This window comes from Molothrus aeneus, chromosome 19 (assembly GCF_037042795.1).
Source record: "Molothrus aeneus isolate 106 chromosome 19, BPBGC_Maene_1.0, whole genome shotgun sequence".
Taxonomy (NCBI): Eukaryota; Metazoa; Chordata; class Aves; order Passeriformes; family Icteridae; genus Molothrus; species Molothrus aeneus.
This window is the reverse complement of record NC_089664.1, coordinates 3,571,858-3,589,940: the sequence shown is the minus strand read 5'-3', so window position 1 is coordinate 3,589,940 and position 18,083 is coordinate 3,571,858. Positions and strand designations below refer to the sequence as shown.

General features: G+C 46.6%; 1 protein-coding gene across 1 annotated transcript in view; it reads right to left on the bottom strand.

Moving 5' to 3' along the window:
* The window catches only part of PAPPA (pappalysin 1), a 174,599-nt gene that overhangs the window by 45,511 nt on the left and 111,005 nt on the right, over window positions 1-18,083 (bottom strand). The window contains exons 11-13 of the mRNA XM_066563008.1: window positions 6,474-6,587; window positions 5,936-6,071; window positions 2,215-2,428 (exon numbers count right to left, since the gene is read on the bottom strand). Coding sequence (XP_066419105.1) covers window positions 2,215-2,428; window positions 5,936-6,071; window positions 6,474-6,587 — 464 coding nt within the window. The remainder of the gene's footprint in view (window positions 1-2,214; window positions 2,429-5,935; window positions 6,072-6,473; window positions 6,588-18,083) is intronic.

The following is an 18,083-nucleotide window of genomic DNA, read 5'->3' as shown; positions in this document are numbered from 1 at the left end:
TTTCCCTCGCAATTTTAAAATCTGCACCTTTGCCTAGAAATATCTGTATCTGGCTATAAATCCTCTCCAAGCAAAATAATTCTCCTTGAAAGAGAGAAATAATTCCTCTTATAGAGAGAAGCCAAAAAGCAGGCAAAAATATCTATGTTGACCTAAGGAAAATGAAAGGGGGAAAATTGATGATCACACATAGAAAGGCAAGTTCCTTTAAAAATTCAATAAATACCTTAAAAATCATATTAGGCAAATGCAACCAGTGGGGAAAGGGAGAAGGGAAAGATGGGCAGTGTGGAACTGGCACCTCAAGGGAATCTGATGGGCAGACTGTGAGCAGGGGGGGCAGAAAACCCATGTCCAGCCTCTGAGCTGGTTAAGAAATAATTTTTAAAATCTAACTTTCTCTGTTCTTCCTGGATTGGGTAAAATAACCAAAGAAAAAGACAGCAGTGACAGTTAAGGTGTCACTTATTTCCTGGCTGCACAGCTTAAAGCACAACTTTTTCTACACCTTGGGTACCTGAACTGCTTGGAGTTTTTTGTACAGAAGAAAACAGATCTGGCCAGCCCAAATGGTCCCAGCACAAGGGAAATAATTGGAAATAATTCCACTGATTTCAATTGCCTTTGGACCAGGGCTTTGCTTTGGAAAGTTTCTGGTTCCCTGTCAGACATGGGAAGCTCTATGATCAATCCAGTGCTGGAACCTGCAAGACCTAAAACATTACTTTGAAAGAGTGAGGCTCAGATGGGAGAGCAGGGGGCTGGGAGGGTTCAGTGCATCCCCAAAACAAAATGAGGCCAAAAAATCAAGAAGAAACATAAGAGGCAAAAGGCAGGTGATTCTTCCTCAAGGGATTTCTAAAGGTTGGGCTGCTGGGCTGCAGAGGCTCACTGAAGCTTTGCCTAAGGGGGATGCATTTTTTATTAAGGAAATAACTTTCTAAACACAGAGCACTCCTAGTTCAATAAGTGAACAAATGGTTCAATTCCTACTGAAAACTTGAGAGGGCAGTGGAATGTGGCCCTGTGTCTCAGTCCCCCTGAGCTCCCTGTTGCTTCTCACCATCTCCTTCCAGTGGGGCTTTCTTGCCCTTTTTCTGTCCTGCTTCAGCGCTGGGATTTGGCCACACTTTCACCACCAGACTTCTCATCTGAAACTTGATCCTGCTGTCTTTGGGCCTCTGAATTTATACAACCTATTGCACACAACGATCAGACGCTTTGAATCTAGGTCAGAACACACTGACTGGATTTATTTAGCTATAGATATACTCCTTTTTTTTAATTTTATTTTCCCTTCTCTCTCCCCCTTCTCACTCTCCTGCCTTTCCTGGAATAAAAGCAGGTCTTAAAAACAAGCCAGAACATTATCAAAAAACCTGACAGCTTGCTTAGGAGGCTGAGCAGACGTTTGCTGGGATATGCAACTTGTTTTACTATTGCTGCTGCTATGGTATGACAACTGCTCACAACTTTGAATTCACAAAGGAAGAGAAAAAAAAATTCTTTCAGGGGTTTTGCTAAATTCTCTCCTCTTCTTTTCAGTGCCTCGCTGAAAGGATCCATGAAGCTGCTGCACCAGAGGCCATGAAAGGTCACAATCTCTGTGGGATGCTGTAAAGCAGAGACTGAGAGGGGTTGGTGGTGATCTATTGATGTGTCTGTAATAACAACAAGAATAAAACGGTAGCCATAAACCTTTCATCCTGGGGGGTCCCACAGAGCTTTTCAGAATGGGGGCCGGATCCAGAGAGGTGCTGAGGGCTTCACCCAGCCATAAAAGCACAGCAGATGCTGATGGCCAGGGCTGAGCACCCGGCAGGATCCGGCCCCTCCAGGGCACAGGCGTCACTCTGCGTCCTCGTGGTGCCTTCCCTGGGAGGTCCCTGGCACTGGGGCAGCACAAGGGGGTTCAGATTGAACTGCTGAACACAACACCAGGCTGGGGAACGTGTGCAGAGTGGACTGGCCCCAATTCCAGGCTTGGCATAAAGGAGGGAGGAGAAAGGAAGAGGAAATAATTCACTAACAGCATCCCATGCGGGTTAAATGTCCCATCCATCCTGATCAATGAGAACACTGCTGGTTTTTTACCCGTGACACAAAGGGGTCAGCAGGGTTCAGCTGCTGTGCCCCTCCTGCCTCCTCCCCGGGCCTGGCCCACGCTGGGGGTGGTGGGTGTGAGGCAGGGGGAAGCAGGGCTGACAGGCTCACCTCTGCTCCGCAGGGCTGTAGGTCTGTCCTTGCTGGCAGCTGCTGATGGTGATGGGGTCGAAGTTGTGGAAGGAACGCAGGGCCACCCCGGAGATGGCCACAAACTGGGAGCTGAAGCTAATGAGGACAGCCTGGGTGTGATAAAAAGGGTGACTGAGGTCATGGATGACGGGGATAATCAGGGGATTGTTCCTGCAGCTCAGGACGTGGACACCTGCCAGAGGAGAGACAAGATCAGAGGAAGGGTCAGGCTTAACACAATTGCTTCCCGAAGCCGTGGGCACTTCAGAGGCATTTCACCCAGAGGAATGGCCCTATAGAGCTGAAAAGTTATGGTAAGCTGCCTGGAGGGGCTTCCCAAATGGCTGCAGAGAGCTTAGCAGAGAAGCAGATCCCTCCAGAGAGCTGAAGAAAGGCTGCCATTCTCTGTGCTCCTTTAGACCACAGCTACGTTCCTATTGTGCTCTGGTAAATCAGGAGCAACCAGCACAGGGGAAGCAGAGTCACACCATTGTAAAATGGGTCCTGGAGGACACTTGGAGCCTTTATATGCAGGATCAAACGGTGCCGGCAGGCTGGGGGGCTTTGTGACCAGCAGCTTGTTTGGAGCTGTGCATGTCATTCGCACTCAGGGTAAAACTTTCTTTTTTTTTTGCATGAGTTTTCCACTAAATTTGCCCAGATTTGATTTTTTCTTCGATAGTTTTGAGCCTCAGGGTATCTTGTTCTTTGCAAGAAAAGGCAGATTTGGTCCTGGAGATAGAAATGAGGGTGATGGAGCCACTGAGGATTTTACAGGTGATGTCACTCAAGAAGAGAAGAAAAGAATTGTGTTCTGGGGAAATAAAAACATCTCGAGGTAGTGGTGCACTGAGACACCAGAGAGGTGGCAAGGAGACTCCTGAGTCCCTTTTGTCCAGTGGATAAGGCACTCACTGACAGCTGGGAAGAAATTCCCGCCTTCAGGTAGAAGCAACCTGAATTCAAATGGGCCAAACCCGTCTCAGGGGGAAGGCAGAGGACAGACAGCTGTTGGCTGCCCTCAAAATTCATTAATTGAGATTCATGGCCTGCTGGCTGCCTGCAAGGCTCTGCCTCCATAGCTCCATGGCATCACTCTGAGGATCAGCTTGGCTCCAGATCCATTTGCTTCACTGGAGCTCCCCCAGCAATGGCTTTGGCCCAGGCCCTTTGGCTACCCTGATACACTTACAAATTTGAAAATAAAATAAATTCTATTTGCATGTTTAACTGGCTCAGGGATTTCTGTTATTATTTTTTTTCCCCAGTTCAGATTTCTTGACTCAAAAGGGAAGGAATAAAAAGGCTTTCATTTTTCTCCTTAGAAAGTGATTTCCTGTGAATTAAGACATGCTTTTTAAACATCTATCTCCCACCCTCTACTTAAAAAAAAAATCTTCCTGTAATAAAAAAAATAATATAAAAAAGCAAACCTCTTTTTGTTTTGGTCTTCACCTGACCCTGAAATAACCTCCCTGTCTACTTGCCTCCCAGAAGTTTTTTGATATCAGCTCCTTGTGGAACGGTGCACGTTTCTCACTTACAAACAGGTGCAGTTAATACTCAAAATCCCGGGTTCCCAAATTCCTTGGAAGTTTCTGCCTTCTCTGATGGAAAGCCAAGACCTTATGGTATGAGGCTGTTTATTCACTTCTATTTCATTCCTTGCACTCAGGTGGTGTCCACAACAGAGCAGACCCTCAGAGCTGTGCTGCACTGCTGGTCACTTCTGACCTGACCAGGAAAACAGTGGCTGGACAGGTGAAGGTTTCTTAATTCCCCTGAAATACCCAAGACGATGGTACAGGTGCCTATGGGGGCAGTCAGAGCTGTCTCAGGGTCCCCCCTGTTTCTGTGTTTCTGCCCCCATCTCTTCTGAACCCTGGTGTCTCTGATGGCTCTGAACCAACAGCACTGAGCTGTTTGGCATCCCAACCTCTCCATCTCCTACCAGCACTTAGAAGAAGCTTCACGTTAATTTCTGGGAGTCCACTTGCTCTGATCAAGGCAGGAAACTGCATGTCTGGATAGGCAATTCCTTGCTCGTGGCATTGTCTTCAGCACACTGGGGACTGATAGAGATTTAAATTATTGCTACTTCCCTTTGGCTGTACTTTCAGTTTGCCACGAGCTTCTGCTTAAGGCTCATTGAGTGTCTCAGTCAGTCCTGCCCTCAGTGCATGCCAACTTTTGCATCTCAGCTGCAGTTTCCAGCTTGCCATGGTGATAATTCAAACACATGAAACACAATATCCAGGAAAAGGACTTCATGTCCCTGTCAGAAGTCAGACAGAACAGCAATGGGGAGCTCTGCTTGAGTGAGAGCTGCTGGGTAGCCCACCTACACCTCTCCTCTGCTCCAGGCAGCCTCTTCTGAAAGGTCAAAGGGGCTTTTCCATGATGAAAGCAGCATTTCAGCTGGGAGGACATCCAGACATCAGGCTGAGCCATGCCAAACTCATGTTGCAACTTCATTGAAGATTTCAAAACCTAACCCTCAGTTTCCTCTTTGCTCCTCTTTCTTGTTCTCTTTCTCTCCCAGCCTGCCTGTCTGTCCCTATAAAATGTCACATTAAGTACTGCTGGCATGCTCGTGTCTCTATCATTTATTTCTCAGAGGGACAGAGCTATGTGCCACTGTTTTGCAAAAGGAGGGTAAGATTAATCCAAGGGCTCTGGCAAACTGGGAGCCATCCTGACTCAACCTGCGCAACTTGCTGCAAATTTCAGTTTGTTCTTGGACAACAGACACCACACGTATTTCCTTTGTTCTCCTCCACACTCCACCAAATTCTGTATTATCCTGGATGCTCATCCAACACCTGTCACTCTGTGCCCCTTCTTCTCATCACTAGTGGGAAGCTCATTTGAGTTTCAGCTTGTTAAAACTTAAATGCTATGGTAAAACAGAAATCTGAGGGATGGGAGCTTTGTTTCCTTAAAAATTGCTCTCAAGGTGACCTGGCCAGCTTTCTCCTCAGTGAAAAAAAAAATAAAGGCAGAGAACATCTGGAAAGGGATTATGCAAGTCCTACCCTGACACAGGGTTGGGAGCTAGGGAGAGCTCCTGGGTTCTGGAGCTTAAATGCAGCCTGGATCAATTCCCCAGACACAGCTTCCCCAGTTTAGGGCCCTGTGCCAAGGGCAGAGGCAAAACCTGTCTATGGCAGCACTTCAGAGCTGGCAGGTCCTGCCTCTGTCAGGCACAGCTGCTGGAGGCCACGCCAGGAGCCTGGCAGGGCCCTGGGGCTGGACCTTCACCGCCTGAAACACTTCACCTGGGGAATGTTGGCCATTCAATGGCTCTGGAGACCTCCCTGCAGGCAGGACTGGAGATCACCCAGCACTCCCTGAGAAACCTTTGGTGCAGGGCCCTCACTCCCTGCTCCCAGGGGCTCACCTGTAGCACCATCAGTGTCTCTCCAGGGCAGTGCTGGTGTGAAGCATTGAGATAGTGCTGATTTTAGTGACTGAAGATGAGCTAATCACCTCTGAATGGATAGTGAACAGCTACGGAGTAATGTCTGTATAAAATAACACATCATTTTCAACAAACTCCAGTGAGACTCAGGGCTTAGAGCGTTGAGCAGGCACCTTTTTTGTCTAATTCTGAAAAAAAACTGAGCAGGAGTACTGGTGAATGGGGCATCACCAGATTAAACAGGCAGTAAAGAGGGAGTTTAACACAACAGAGTCTTACCAAGGTCATGGCTTTGCTCCTTGGTGTCAAACAGCTGCACACCAATGGTCTCCTGCTTCTGGTCCAGGTAGTAGGTGCCATCTGTGACCAAGTGAACAAGGACTGCTGCAGCCACCATAGGCTGGGAAAAATAAGCCTGGGAAAACACAAACCCCACAAAGCCTGAGGTGGAGAACTGTGGTGGGCTTTTAAAAATCCCCAGGAGCCAGTCCAGGACTTTTAAAAGAAGAATTCCCATCTCAGGTCACACAGAAATCTTCTCTTCCAATCTCTCCTACACAAACTACATAAACTCAAGTCAAAGAGCCCTGAAGCTGAACCCTCTCAGAAATTCAATAGCCTTGTCACACACAAGGGGACTTCACTACTGACTCTCTAGGCAGTGCTCAAAAACATTGTTTTGCTCTTTTGCTCTAAACATGCTTCAGAAAGGAGCAGCTTGGCCCTGGGAAAGCTGGCCCACGATATTTTGCCTGCTGGGGAATCTTTGTAGAGGCAGGCAAAGAGGAAACTTCTGAGTGGTGTGTGCACTTCCTACCTTGAGCCAGAAAATGGTCTGTGTCATGTGGGAGTACTGGAAGTTGGCTGTGCAGGGATACCAGGCATACTGGGACACACCATCGTTCAAGTCGATCACCTTGGTACGACACATCTGCAGCAGGAAAAAAAGAAACACCAAAACTGACCTAGAGGACAGCAAGGAAGGGTTCTGACTGCTTTAAGTGGGGAAACAAAGCCCAGGTGCACTCCTAGGATAAAGTAATGCACAATAACTGTGCTTCTAAATAGCATGAGATATTCAAAATTAAGTTTCCAGGTCTTCCACCCCAGTAAGAAAAACTGAACCATGAACAGGAGCTAAAGACTCACAGCAGCAGGATGGCAGCCAACAATCTCCTCTGAATTTGGTGCCAGGTCTTTGACAGCATTTAGAACAACTTTGCTCCCACCCAAATGGACCAGGGCTCTTCCCACTGGAGTCCAGGTGAGGATCACTTCTGAGCACCCCAACTCCCAGCACAGGCAGTGTGGAGGTGCCTCCACTGTGGCTCAGCACTGCCCTATTTAAACCTGATATTACTGTAACCCCAGAGGAGCCACACATGGCCCTGTAAACTTGAAACCAGGTGTAGCCTGGAAAGTCCGGCCTCTAGAACCCCATTTAAGCAAATTGATTTCCTCTTTCTCCAATCAGTTCTGCAAGTGGAATCACCTTTTTCCTACACCTGCAGCCTTTCCATGGCAGGCAGCAGTGAGACTGGAGGCAAACTGCTCTTTCCAATAAAGTACACGATTCCCAAGTCCTGCTACGGATGAAAAGCTAAAAAAAAAATGCCAGACTCTGTACACCAGAGAGCCTTGCAGTGCCACCAGTATGTCAGATGTGAAAATGAAGCTGCAAGAAATGGTCAGAATTACCCTGAAAGCACACTGCTCAGTGAAGCTGCTTCAAAAATGAAGCATGAATGACCATAGTCTTCACCTCCACAGCAAGCAGAAAAAAGGGAATGTCCACTATGGAAAAGTTTACTATTGCATTAGAAGGATACTTACAGCTGAGGCTCCCGGAGCACCTGAAAGGTACCTGTTGGATTCACAACCCTTTGGTGAACTCACTAACTCTCATTACCATAGGAATAGATGGAATTCCTTGTGCTGATGTGCTGTCAGTAAAGCTGTTTCTGTCAGCAATTTAATTATTAAATCAAAAAGAGAACCCTGAAGGGAAAAAAGAAAGTTAGCAGCCATCCAAAGTCCTATGCCCACTCAATAATTCTGCATAGAAATGCCCTCTTGGTCCCGGCAGGCAAAGTCTGGGCACTGTAAAGAGAGCCTGGGATGCCTGGGAATGAGAAACCAGATTGGCTACAAGTGAGGTAATCCCCTTTAAAATCTGAGTCCTTCAAGATCCAGCACAGAGGAATCTTACAGGCAAAACATAAATCAGCTTTAATGGGCTGGAAGAAGATTTTTAGTTTATTTATTTTTTGAAACAACTGGGACCAAGCTTCATTGAGGCTAGCCAGTGGATAGTGTTACATTTAACAGCAGAGCAAAGCTTTACATAAACTATCTTTGGCATTTGAAATCCAGGCCAGCAATTCGACATGTAGTGTTTCGCAACTCTCCCTCCTTGCGTTTTCAGCAGCCTGTCTCGTGTTGGGAGCATGGTTTTTATTTTAATACCTCTCCAGCCAGGGAATTTATCTTACCCACATCTGCAGTATATATGGTCAGAGAGCTCTTTGACATGAACAAAGGTCTCATTACTTTTATATGATTTTGTTCTTATTCTTACTTCTCCTCCTGCTCTGTTGGTCCAAAAAGGTGGCTGAGAGAAACACAGCACTGACTTTAGGTGCTTTTAAAGTGCCACTTAATGGATAAGTGAAAACTTGTATTAAGAAATCACCCAGACCTCCACTAAAAGTTTGATTCTAACCCAAAATAAACCCCTGCTGAGGTGGGCTGGAAATCTCTGATAACTTTTAAATGCCTTGTTTGATTTGTGTGCGTGTGTGAACCATAGCACTTTCTGCTTCTGCTGGAGAATATTAGCAAAAATCTGAGCATTGCATAAAGAGCCTGTGTTCAGGCCACGTGGGCTGTCAGACTGGCCTGGTTTGAGCAGGTTAGATAAGCTTCCCCCTGCTGAGGCTGATCCATCGCTACCCAGACAAGTGTTTCAAAGTGCTCCTGGGGTAAAAGCCTCCTTTGGAACAGTCTAATTGAGAAGTGTGGGAAAAGGCTGAGAGAGATGAATGGCTACAAGGGCCTCTTCTCCACTCGCTGCTGGCCAGTAAACTTAGCTAATGGCAAAAAAAAGTTCTTTAGGTTACTCTGGAAGCAATTGGGTTGGATAAACAGTTCCTGTCATCTACAGACTCCACCATCTCACCAGGCTCCAACACACGTGGTAAATCCATCCCTGTTTCAGTTCTGCCCAGGCACTGAATGTCACATCACACCTGCCAAGCCTGAGAATCATCTGCTGGAAGAGTCTTTCACACCTCTGCTTTTAAGGCATCCCTAGACTGTGGCAGCAGCCAGAAGGCCCCTATTAATTAGTTAGGTTAATGGTTGGACTCAAATGACCTTAGAGATCTTTTCTAAATGTGATTACTTCAGAACCAACACTTCTAGAACTACAAGTTCCAATGGCCTGGACGACAGAATAGCATCTCTCATCATTGCTATTCACAGGAATTCACACTTATGAGAAACAGACTATACCCTAACGTCCTCCAGTTTGCTACAGTGATGCAAAGCAGCAGCTAAAGCACCTGACAGCTGCAGAGGGAAGAACACATCGATAGCCTTTCTCATTTCAGGGTGTTACCAAACGCTGAAGTATTTGCTTTGAAGAATGACAGCATCGCACAGTGCTCCAAACTTTACTCACTGGGGCTTATCCAGATTCTCAGCCCCACACAGCAAGCAGGATATCCACAGGAGCTTAGTGTGTGCTCCAAAGTATGCGGCGACTATTTGTGTCTAGTTACTGGAAGCCCATGTCATCCCCCTCCCGAGGAAGCTGCTTTCAATTAGAAGAGCTGATGTCTGTTCCTCTCAGAGGTTCAGATCCAGCTCGTCTCCCACCCACACATTTTGTACACAAACATCGGCAGACAGAACGATCAAGGCCAGGGAGCACTGTGGGATCTTCCCACAAGAGGGAATGCCTGGAGGATTCCCTTTGACTGATTTATACAACCTCTTGTCAATCAAAGGCACAACATGTTCTTCAAACCGCCTCTCCTGTTTTCCTTCCCTTACTCAGGGGGACCGAGGAATGTGTCAGCAGAAAGGGAAAAGTGATATATTGGGAGCACTTAGCTTTTTGCCACATCAAAAACACATTTACTATTGCAATCAACTCCATTTCCTTCAAAGTAATATGGGAAAATTTGCTGAAGAGCAAATTTTGGAAGGCGCCCTCGTGAATGGTTCCCAGCCATCCCGTGATTGCAGGCAATGTGAATTTGTGTTGATGGGTTCCTGTTGCAGCTGAACTACATGTTAAAGATCAAAAATCCCCTGGACTGGGCACTGGACTAAATCCCAGCCCAACTGTGGCAGTGCATGGCCCCACTACAACCTTCTGGGCATCACTTGGCTTCTCCAGGCCTGGGCTCCCTGTCTGGAAGATGAGGATGATGTTCCCCCACACCACACAGGTGTGCTGAGGATGAAAGCTATGAGCTATGAGCCACACAAAGATGTCAGATATCACTGAGAGTACACACAGGTGTGAGGATACAGCTCCCCACAGGAGTGGGCTAAACACAACTCCCATCCCACTCTGACTTTCCCACCAAGCAAGCACAGTCAGACACCACAGGCTTTGCACACACTGCTGGTTCTCAGCACTGTAACATCAAAAAAATTCTCAATGCAGACAGAAAAGCTGCTATTTAAGCTCAGATGCTGCCCTACTCAGCCCTGGCACCGTGGTTGGAGCGGACGCGCCTGTCTGCATGCCCAGGGGCGGCTGGAAACAGAGCAAACCTCCAGAGCACAGATCTGTCTGCTCCCAAAATCCCATCTGGTGAACCATGGCAGGGCCTCCTCCAGACCGTGTCCTCGAGCTCTGTCTGGCTGTGAGGGGCATCGTGGGCACTTGGTCAGGCAGTGGAAAGCATCCTCCTTCTGGAGAGGAGGGTGGAAGGGGACATTGGGCTCCAAAAGCTTCCTCTCCCCACTCCTTTCTACAGGGGGCTGGGCTGCTGACACTTCTGCACCCTGACGGACAACTCAGAGTGTTTCTGGGGTGAAACGGGCTGTACCCTGTCCTGTTGGCAAAACTGCAACCATGGAACAGGCAGGAACAAGATCTCTGGGTAAAACCCACAGTACCAGCTATTTACTGAGCACAAAACATCCTCTGTGAGGCTGCAGAGATGCACAGAAAAACTCACAGACTGATACAAAACCCATGGAGGCACAAACAGAACATATTCTCTTGTTTGAAGGTCCAGCTAAAGAACAGATTTCAGCTGTAATACTGAGATCTACAGTATTCTACAGTAATCTACAATATTTATCTGTTTGCTCTGCAGAATGTTATTTGTATTTAACTCAACACATGCCAGAGGATCCCAACCATGACATAAGCAGCAGTTTAACACATCCCTTACAGCTGAAAACTTTCTCCCTCCCTTGCCAGACCAGGGTGCTGGCAGTCACCCAGCCCTTTTATTCTTAAATATGTTATTGTTCTTGCTGAGCTAAGGTTAATCTCACCCAAGGATGAGAAACTATGGAGCAGTTGCTAAATATCAGAAAGGTTCCTGCTTGTTTATTGCCCAATATTGTAAGGCAGCTTGACTGCCACATGGACACCACCCAGTTTGCCGACTGCAGCACAGACCTCCAATCTGTTCTCAAAGCTGTTGCACTGCTTTTCTCATTTAGGCTGGGAATTGGGTTGGAATTAGGGAAAAATGAAGTTGCCCACAAGTGAGCACCAAACCATTAAAAGGCCTCCAACAAACACCTCAAACCCCAGCCAATTTCTCTGACCATTCCAAACCTCAGGAGCCCACAGAGCTCAAATGGAAATTGTACACACAGCAGCACAAGGAATTTTGCTCTGGGTTTTCTTCTAGATTCTGGTCAGAAGTGCTTTCAGACAAGTGCCATTATCAGATGTCTTTGTCAGTGGACTTATTTCATCAGAAATCTGAGTCCAAAGTTGCCTGCCCAGCCATGAATGTCATCCTTAGGTCATTCCAGGTTGGCCTATAAAACTTAAGGAAAACATTCAAAGATACTTTTCCCAAACCGGTACACATATTCAATTTTATGTGCACTACCAATGGGTTTCTGTTGCAGAAAATAAAATAAAAAACTAAAACCAAATCTGAGATCCAGCAGCAGAAAGTCTAAACATAAAATGAGGGAAGAAACCTGAGTCTCTCTCTTTCAGCAGCCACCTGACCTTACTGTCTACTGCTACTTCCACAGCAGCAACTTCCCCTCATGTCTGATGCTCATCACTGCATCTTCTCCCCCAAAACTCTCCTTGTCCTCTGTGTCAGATAACACAATTTTTCTGTTTCCTGTTCTTTGTCTACTTTTACTAGTTTTCATTGGGGTCCCTAAAGGTCTGGTGGCAAAAGATGAAAAACTGCAGCGTGTCCTGCCCCAGGACAAAGGCCTGTGGGCAGTTGATCCACAGCAAAGCTTTATCAGCTGGAAGCTGATGAAACTCCTGGGGTAATACACTGATGCTGTATTACTCCCAGATTCAGTTGGCTCAGAAGTCAGAGGAAACCTCATCTGTCAATTTTCCCTGTGTAATGAAGAACAGGGTTTGGCTGTGGGATTGGGAAGCAGCTTACATCTCCTGCAGGATGAAATAAAGCCCTGCTGCCCGTCCCTGTGTCCAGTCTCAGCACAGCCACGTCCACTTTGAACCTGGAGCAGCTGATGTGTCTGGACCTTGCAGACTCAGTATCCCATTAGCATGATATTACAGCTTCCTCAGCACAGAGCCACGATTTTCAGCTGAAGATTTGGCTGGATTTTTCAGTAATTGGAAAGTGACCTTTCTGTGAAAACACCACGGACAGGGCACCAATAGTTTGCCTGCAATGTGACATGATGATAAATTCCTCTACTTTACAACAATAGTGTTCATCTCCAAAGGGAAATTTCCTCAGAGTTTTGGATGTAACACAGGGCTGTGATTCAGAAATGAGTGGGAGATGCAAGGGCTATTTCATTTTGTCATATAAGTTGGTTTAGTTTGAGGCAAGGGAAAAGGAGCTACAGGGATTTCCATTAGATGATGGCCCAGATTGCATGTGTATTCAAGGTGTGTTATTAACTTTAGCTTTCTCAAAAATGCAGTTATTTCACTTCCAAAGAGCTGGTATGAACAATATATTTCCATTTTTAAATCATGCAGACCTGCATTCTTTGAGCTTCCCTTTGAATTTCTGTTATCTCCAGATTCAAAGCAAACTTCATTTAAAACCATTGAGTTCAAATCAAAATCACATCAAACCATAAACTTCACATGGCATACCTGAAAAAACTGTAAATCAGTTCTGACTGGCCCTATCCCAAACTCACATGGGCTTTGACAGCCAGCCAGGTGTAATCAAATATCTAGGATGCTTGCTGGACTCATGGAAAAAAAAACAAGATGGAGTTTTGATTTTCCAACAAAACCTTAACCAGATGATTTTTGCATGGTTCAAAGGATCACCATGAGGATGTTGGTTAAGCCAAGGCCAGACACTACAGAAAAACAGTTCAAGAAAAAGAAGAAATAATTGCACTAATGGGATTTAAAAATCAACTCATCTTTCATGGCAGCTCACAAGCAAACCCCAGCATCTGGAGCTCCTGGGTGCAATTTGCACATGCCCCTGCTTCTCTTGCCATTCAGAGATGCAAACTGAAGGGATGCAGAATCAAGAGGTAGTTCTGAGTGCACAACACAGTCTCCTGTGCAGCACATGAAAGAGCAATCCAGCGATTTGACATGTGCTCCTGCTTATTCCTGTCAATCTTCTGCTATTTCTTCAGCTTGGCAGTGGGACATAAAGATGCTGCTCTCAAAAAACAGCATCTTCCACGCCAGCACTGCTGGGATCCCACCTCAGGATCAAGCAGCAACACATCCAAACAAGTACTTATGCCTCCAGTTCTGCAAGTATCAGCCTCATTAAAACTAAAAGACATTTTCAAGCTGCAGCACAAGCTCCTGTCTACAACTTCCACATTACTGCTCACAGAAGTGTGAAGGCATTATAGACTGATAAGTGCTTTAGCAGACTGTATATCCATCCACTGGAGAGCAAGGTTAAGCAAATACAGGAGCCAGAACATTATTGTTGGCTGAGCGCTCGGGTTCCCGAGCTGCCCGTCTCTGACTCCAGCGGGCCAGGTCCACTGCAGCACAGCTTCGTGGAGCTGCAGGCCAAGGCTGGCCGTGGGGTGCTGCAGCAAAGCAAAACAATCCCATCCCATCAGCTTTCATCACTGAGGAGCAGAGCAGAAGTGAATTTTTTTGGTTTTGTTTTTCCTTCGGCTGGAGCGTTTCATTCGGGAGCAGCTGGCACCAGAAAATCAAACTGTCAAAGGCAGAATGTGTGCCACACTTTAGGAGGATCTTAAATATCTTTTTGTTATTATATTCATAGTTCTGGCTCACTGGATTCATTGTACTTTTGCAGCTACTGCAAGGCAAAGTAGTGATACAATCCACTGGGTAACATCCCCTTATTCCTTCCCAGAGCTGGTGCCATCCATTTGTTTGGATGAAGAAAACACAAAAGCAGAGAAAGAATTCTCTACCTAGAGAAAGTTTTCTCTAGGTAGAGAAAACACAAAAGCAACAATAACAAATCCCTTAAGAGCTTGAGTTCTCCATCACATAATACACTGCCTAGGTGGACAGAGATGCTCAGAAGCACATGGACAATGACACTAATAAAAACAGATACATAAGAAAGAATTCAAGCCACAAATTTTTCAGCTCTCAAGTAGGAAAAAAAAAAACAAACCACTGCTTTTGTTTCCAGTGTAGTAGGAGCAAACCCTAAATAACCTGGCCCCAGTTTCCTGCACCACCCTGAGTGCTCAGGGGGCACAGGAGCCACTTCCCAGAGATGTGAGCCAAGGCAGGTGTCACTCTGAGCCCTGCAGACCCCTCCCTAAGCTTCGCCTGTGCCTGAGGCAAACAGCCGTGCAGTGGTTAATGTCAGCCCCGACCACATGATCACACTCAGAAAAGGTCAAAAGAGTGATTTTTCATTTAAAAACATCTGTGTGTTTAAAGAACAAAACTTTCTCATGTGCAGAAAACCAGGGTTTTCCAGTACTTTTATTTCCAGAGTTAAAGCTGTGCTTTTCAGCTTTGTTTAGGGTTATGGCCCATGTAAACAGGCTGTGTAAACCACACACTACACTCAGCACACTGCGTTTCCACAGGCAGGGATAATTGGGGGTGCAAATCTAGCAAATCTCCCTCTCCCTGGCTCCTGTTCCCTCTCCAGGCTGCTCAGCTTTCCCCACTGTGCTCCCAGGGAGCCAGACAGACACCCTGTTGTCGTCCTTCCCTATATGAAGACATACACATGCCTCTAATCCTAAGGGTGTAAGTCTGCTCTGGGCTGTCAACAGGCCTTAATTGGATACATCCAGGGAGATGATGCATTGGGAAGAGGCCCTGAATTTAATAGGAAAAGGGAAGCTGCAGAGAGGCACCAGGGGAATGTGGAGGGGGGCTCAGAGGAGCTGCCCTGTGCTCCAGAGAGCAGTCACACCTCAGCTGGCAAAACCTTTCAGTTCCCACCCAGCTATCAGCCCTACATCAGTGGGTATTAATCGAGATTTAAATCCTCTGGCTTGTTTTTCAGTACCTGAAGACATGGCTTGCAGTATGCAAATCAGAAGGTTCCCCCTTGCTTCACTGGGCTTTTCCCACTGAAACTGCAGAGTAATGAAACCACCATGCTGCAAATAAATTCCTCTGAATGAGCTGGACCATCCAGGCAGATCCACAGAGCAGCAGCTGCCTCCAAACCATGCATATCTCCACCCAAAAAAAAGGTTTGTCTGGGGAAGCCTGTCACTCTCCTCTCACCTTGGAGCAATGCTGGTTGCTCTGATAAAGCCCCAACTCCAACAAATTAAGACAAAATACTTGGAGCATTTAGTCCTTGATGTCCCAGGTTTGTAGAGGAATTCAGAGGAACTCCCACCTGCTCCCAGAAGTTGTTACTGGAGGAATTAAAGTGTTGTGTGAAAGAGGAAGCTCAGCTTCTTCAGCCTCACTGCCTTCCAGGAGCAGGCTCTGAGAAGATGGACTGGCAGCAGAGGGGGTGGAGGAACACCCAGCTGCCAAGGCTCAGCCTTTCTCACCAGGAACAACCTCTGGGAAACAGGTAAATTTCCACAGAGTGAGGCTTTCCCTCTCCAGCTGCTCCAGCTCACTGGGTATGCACAGTGACAGAGCAGCTCTGCTGGAAGGCCAAATGTTTCGAAGGGATTTGGATCGAGAAAGGTGTGAGGAAGGTCATCATATCTACCCTGTGCTTCACCTTCCCCTCTCTGAAGAGTGGCTTGTCTCCTCTGAGAGTGATGATGCAAGGGCTAATCACCAAAAAAATGGAAAAATGACATTCACAGCCAGCAGTGCTAAGTGTAGGGGTTTTGGCCCAGTTACCAAAATGGCTGAGCCAAACTTGATGTTCTCCCGAGCTGAGGGCTTCTCACAGAGAGGAGGTACATGTGGGGACAGATAATAGCACTGATCCTGCAAATAACCATTTCCTGGCACATGTGAGAGCTTGGAGCCAGACCCTGAGACGACAGTGGAAACCCGGTCCCCAGGAGACTCCTGCTGATAGCACAGGGGGAGCTGGGCCACTTACCAGATGTGAATTTGAATTACCAGGGTGAATCATGTCTTCTTATCAGATTCCCCACTGAAATGACCTCAGAGGAAAGAGTAGTCCTCCAGCTTTGCAGGCAGCACTTCCAAAAGTGAGCACAGATGTGGGGTTCCTCTAGAGCTACAGCTGCAACTAAGGCAGCACAGCTCAGGAGAGAACTTGGAGCAGCTCAACAGGGCGTCCAAATGGTCCCCACTTTGTTGTTTGCTGGTTTGATTTTTTTCCCTCACATGTTTTATTATTATTATTATTATTATTATTGCTGATTTTTATTTTCAGGGTTAGGTAGGGACAGAGTGAATGAATTAAGACACTTTCAGGACAAACACCATCCTCTAAAACCATGCCTTTTAGAGCCATCTTAAGATGAACACCCTGAAATTCATTGGCATTCAAAGTACGAGGTGTCTTATGACAATGTGGGCTAAAATGCCCACGGTACTCCAAACAAGTGGTGCAGACAATCCTTCATTTTCAAGAAAAAAAGAAATTCTTTGCTCCTGGCATGAGAAAGTTTACTTTCAGCTTAAAGAAATGACCGTGTGGTTTTGGGGATGGCATTCCATTCTGCTGGAGAGCAGCACCCTGCCTGCCTGTACATCCGTGGTTTTGTAGCTACATTACAACCCTGGAGAGCTCTGTTTACATATTTGACATGTTTCCTTGTGCAGAACATGAAACCAAATTACAGTGTAAAAGCCATTATGGCTTTGCTCTTGCACCCTTTTCCATCTCCCCTTCTCCCATTGCTTGGTTTAGATCTATCTGGGCGTTTTTAACTGTGCCGGGTCTCCTGGCACTGCTTCAGACAGGTTTATTTGCTGTAGCACAGGGAAATCAAGGAAAAGCTGGTGAAGCCACATGCCAGGGAGTAGGGAGAAGATGGGGGGTGGGATGAGAAATGCCGAGAACCCTTCATGCATGAACAAAGCAGACGTGTCGATGCATTTATGCAAAATCATTCTGCTCTGAATGGAGAGGGACCCAAGACAAACAACCCGGATGGGATGCAGGGGAGCTATCCCACGCTCACGGCTGGACATGCTCTGCATCCCAAGGCTTGTGAGCAGCAGCAGCAGACGGGGAGAGTGGCAGGTTGAGGGGCAAGGGCCGAGCAGGGGGGGTCTCCTTTCAGAGCAGTGCATGTTAATGAGCAGTGCCTCTGTCGGGGGGTCCGGCTGCCCGGCTCGCCAGTGCCAGGGGGGTCCAAGCTGTTCTCTATTGATGCCTCTAATCTGGGTGGGTGGCTGGGTGTACAGCAGATATGATCATAAAATGGTAATTTACTTCCTAAAGGAGCACATAATCCCTATTGCTGCCCAGGACAATATTCCTTTCTTGCCTTTCTTCTTGCTTCTAGAAACAACAAATGGCATGGAATTCTGCTCTCGTTTCATTAGTGGTAAATCTCTCTTGGTTCTAGGAAGACGGGACCAATTTCCGGCACCTGAGGATTTTTGGTTTGACCTTCATCTCTGAAAAAGTCGGATTGAACCTCTCTGAGAGTACGGTTGGCTGCTTTGCTCTCTGCATCATTCTTTGTTTCTTTTATCTATTTTCTCTACAGTACACAAAGGGAACACAGTGTACCAGCCCCTGGTACTCACTGTTCTGTTTCCTTTAGATGACTTGCATATGTGCTCTTGAAAAATTATTCTAAAAACCAAGGGGGGGAAGGGAGTGGAAAGAAAAAAAAAATATCCCTTGAGTGTTTGTCAAAATTGCTTGGAATCTCC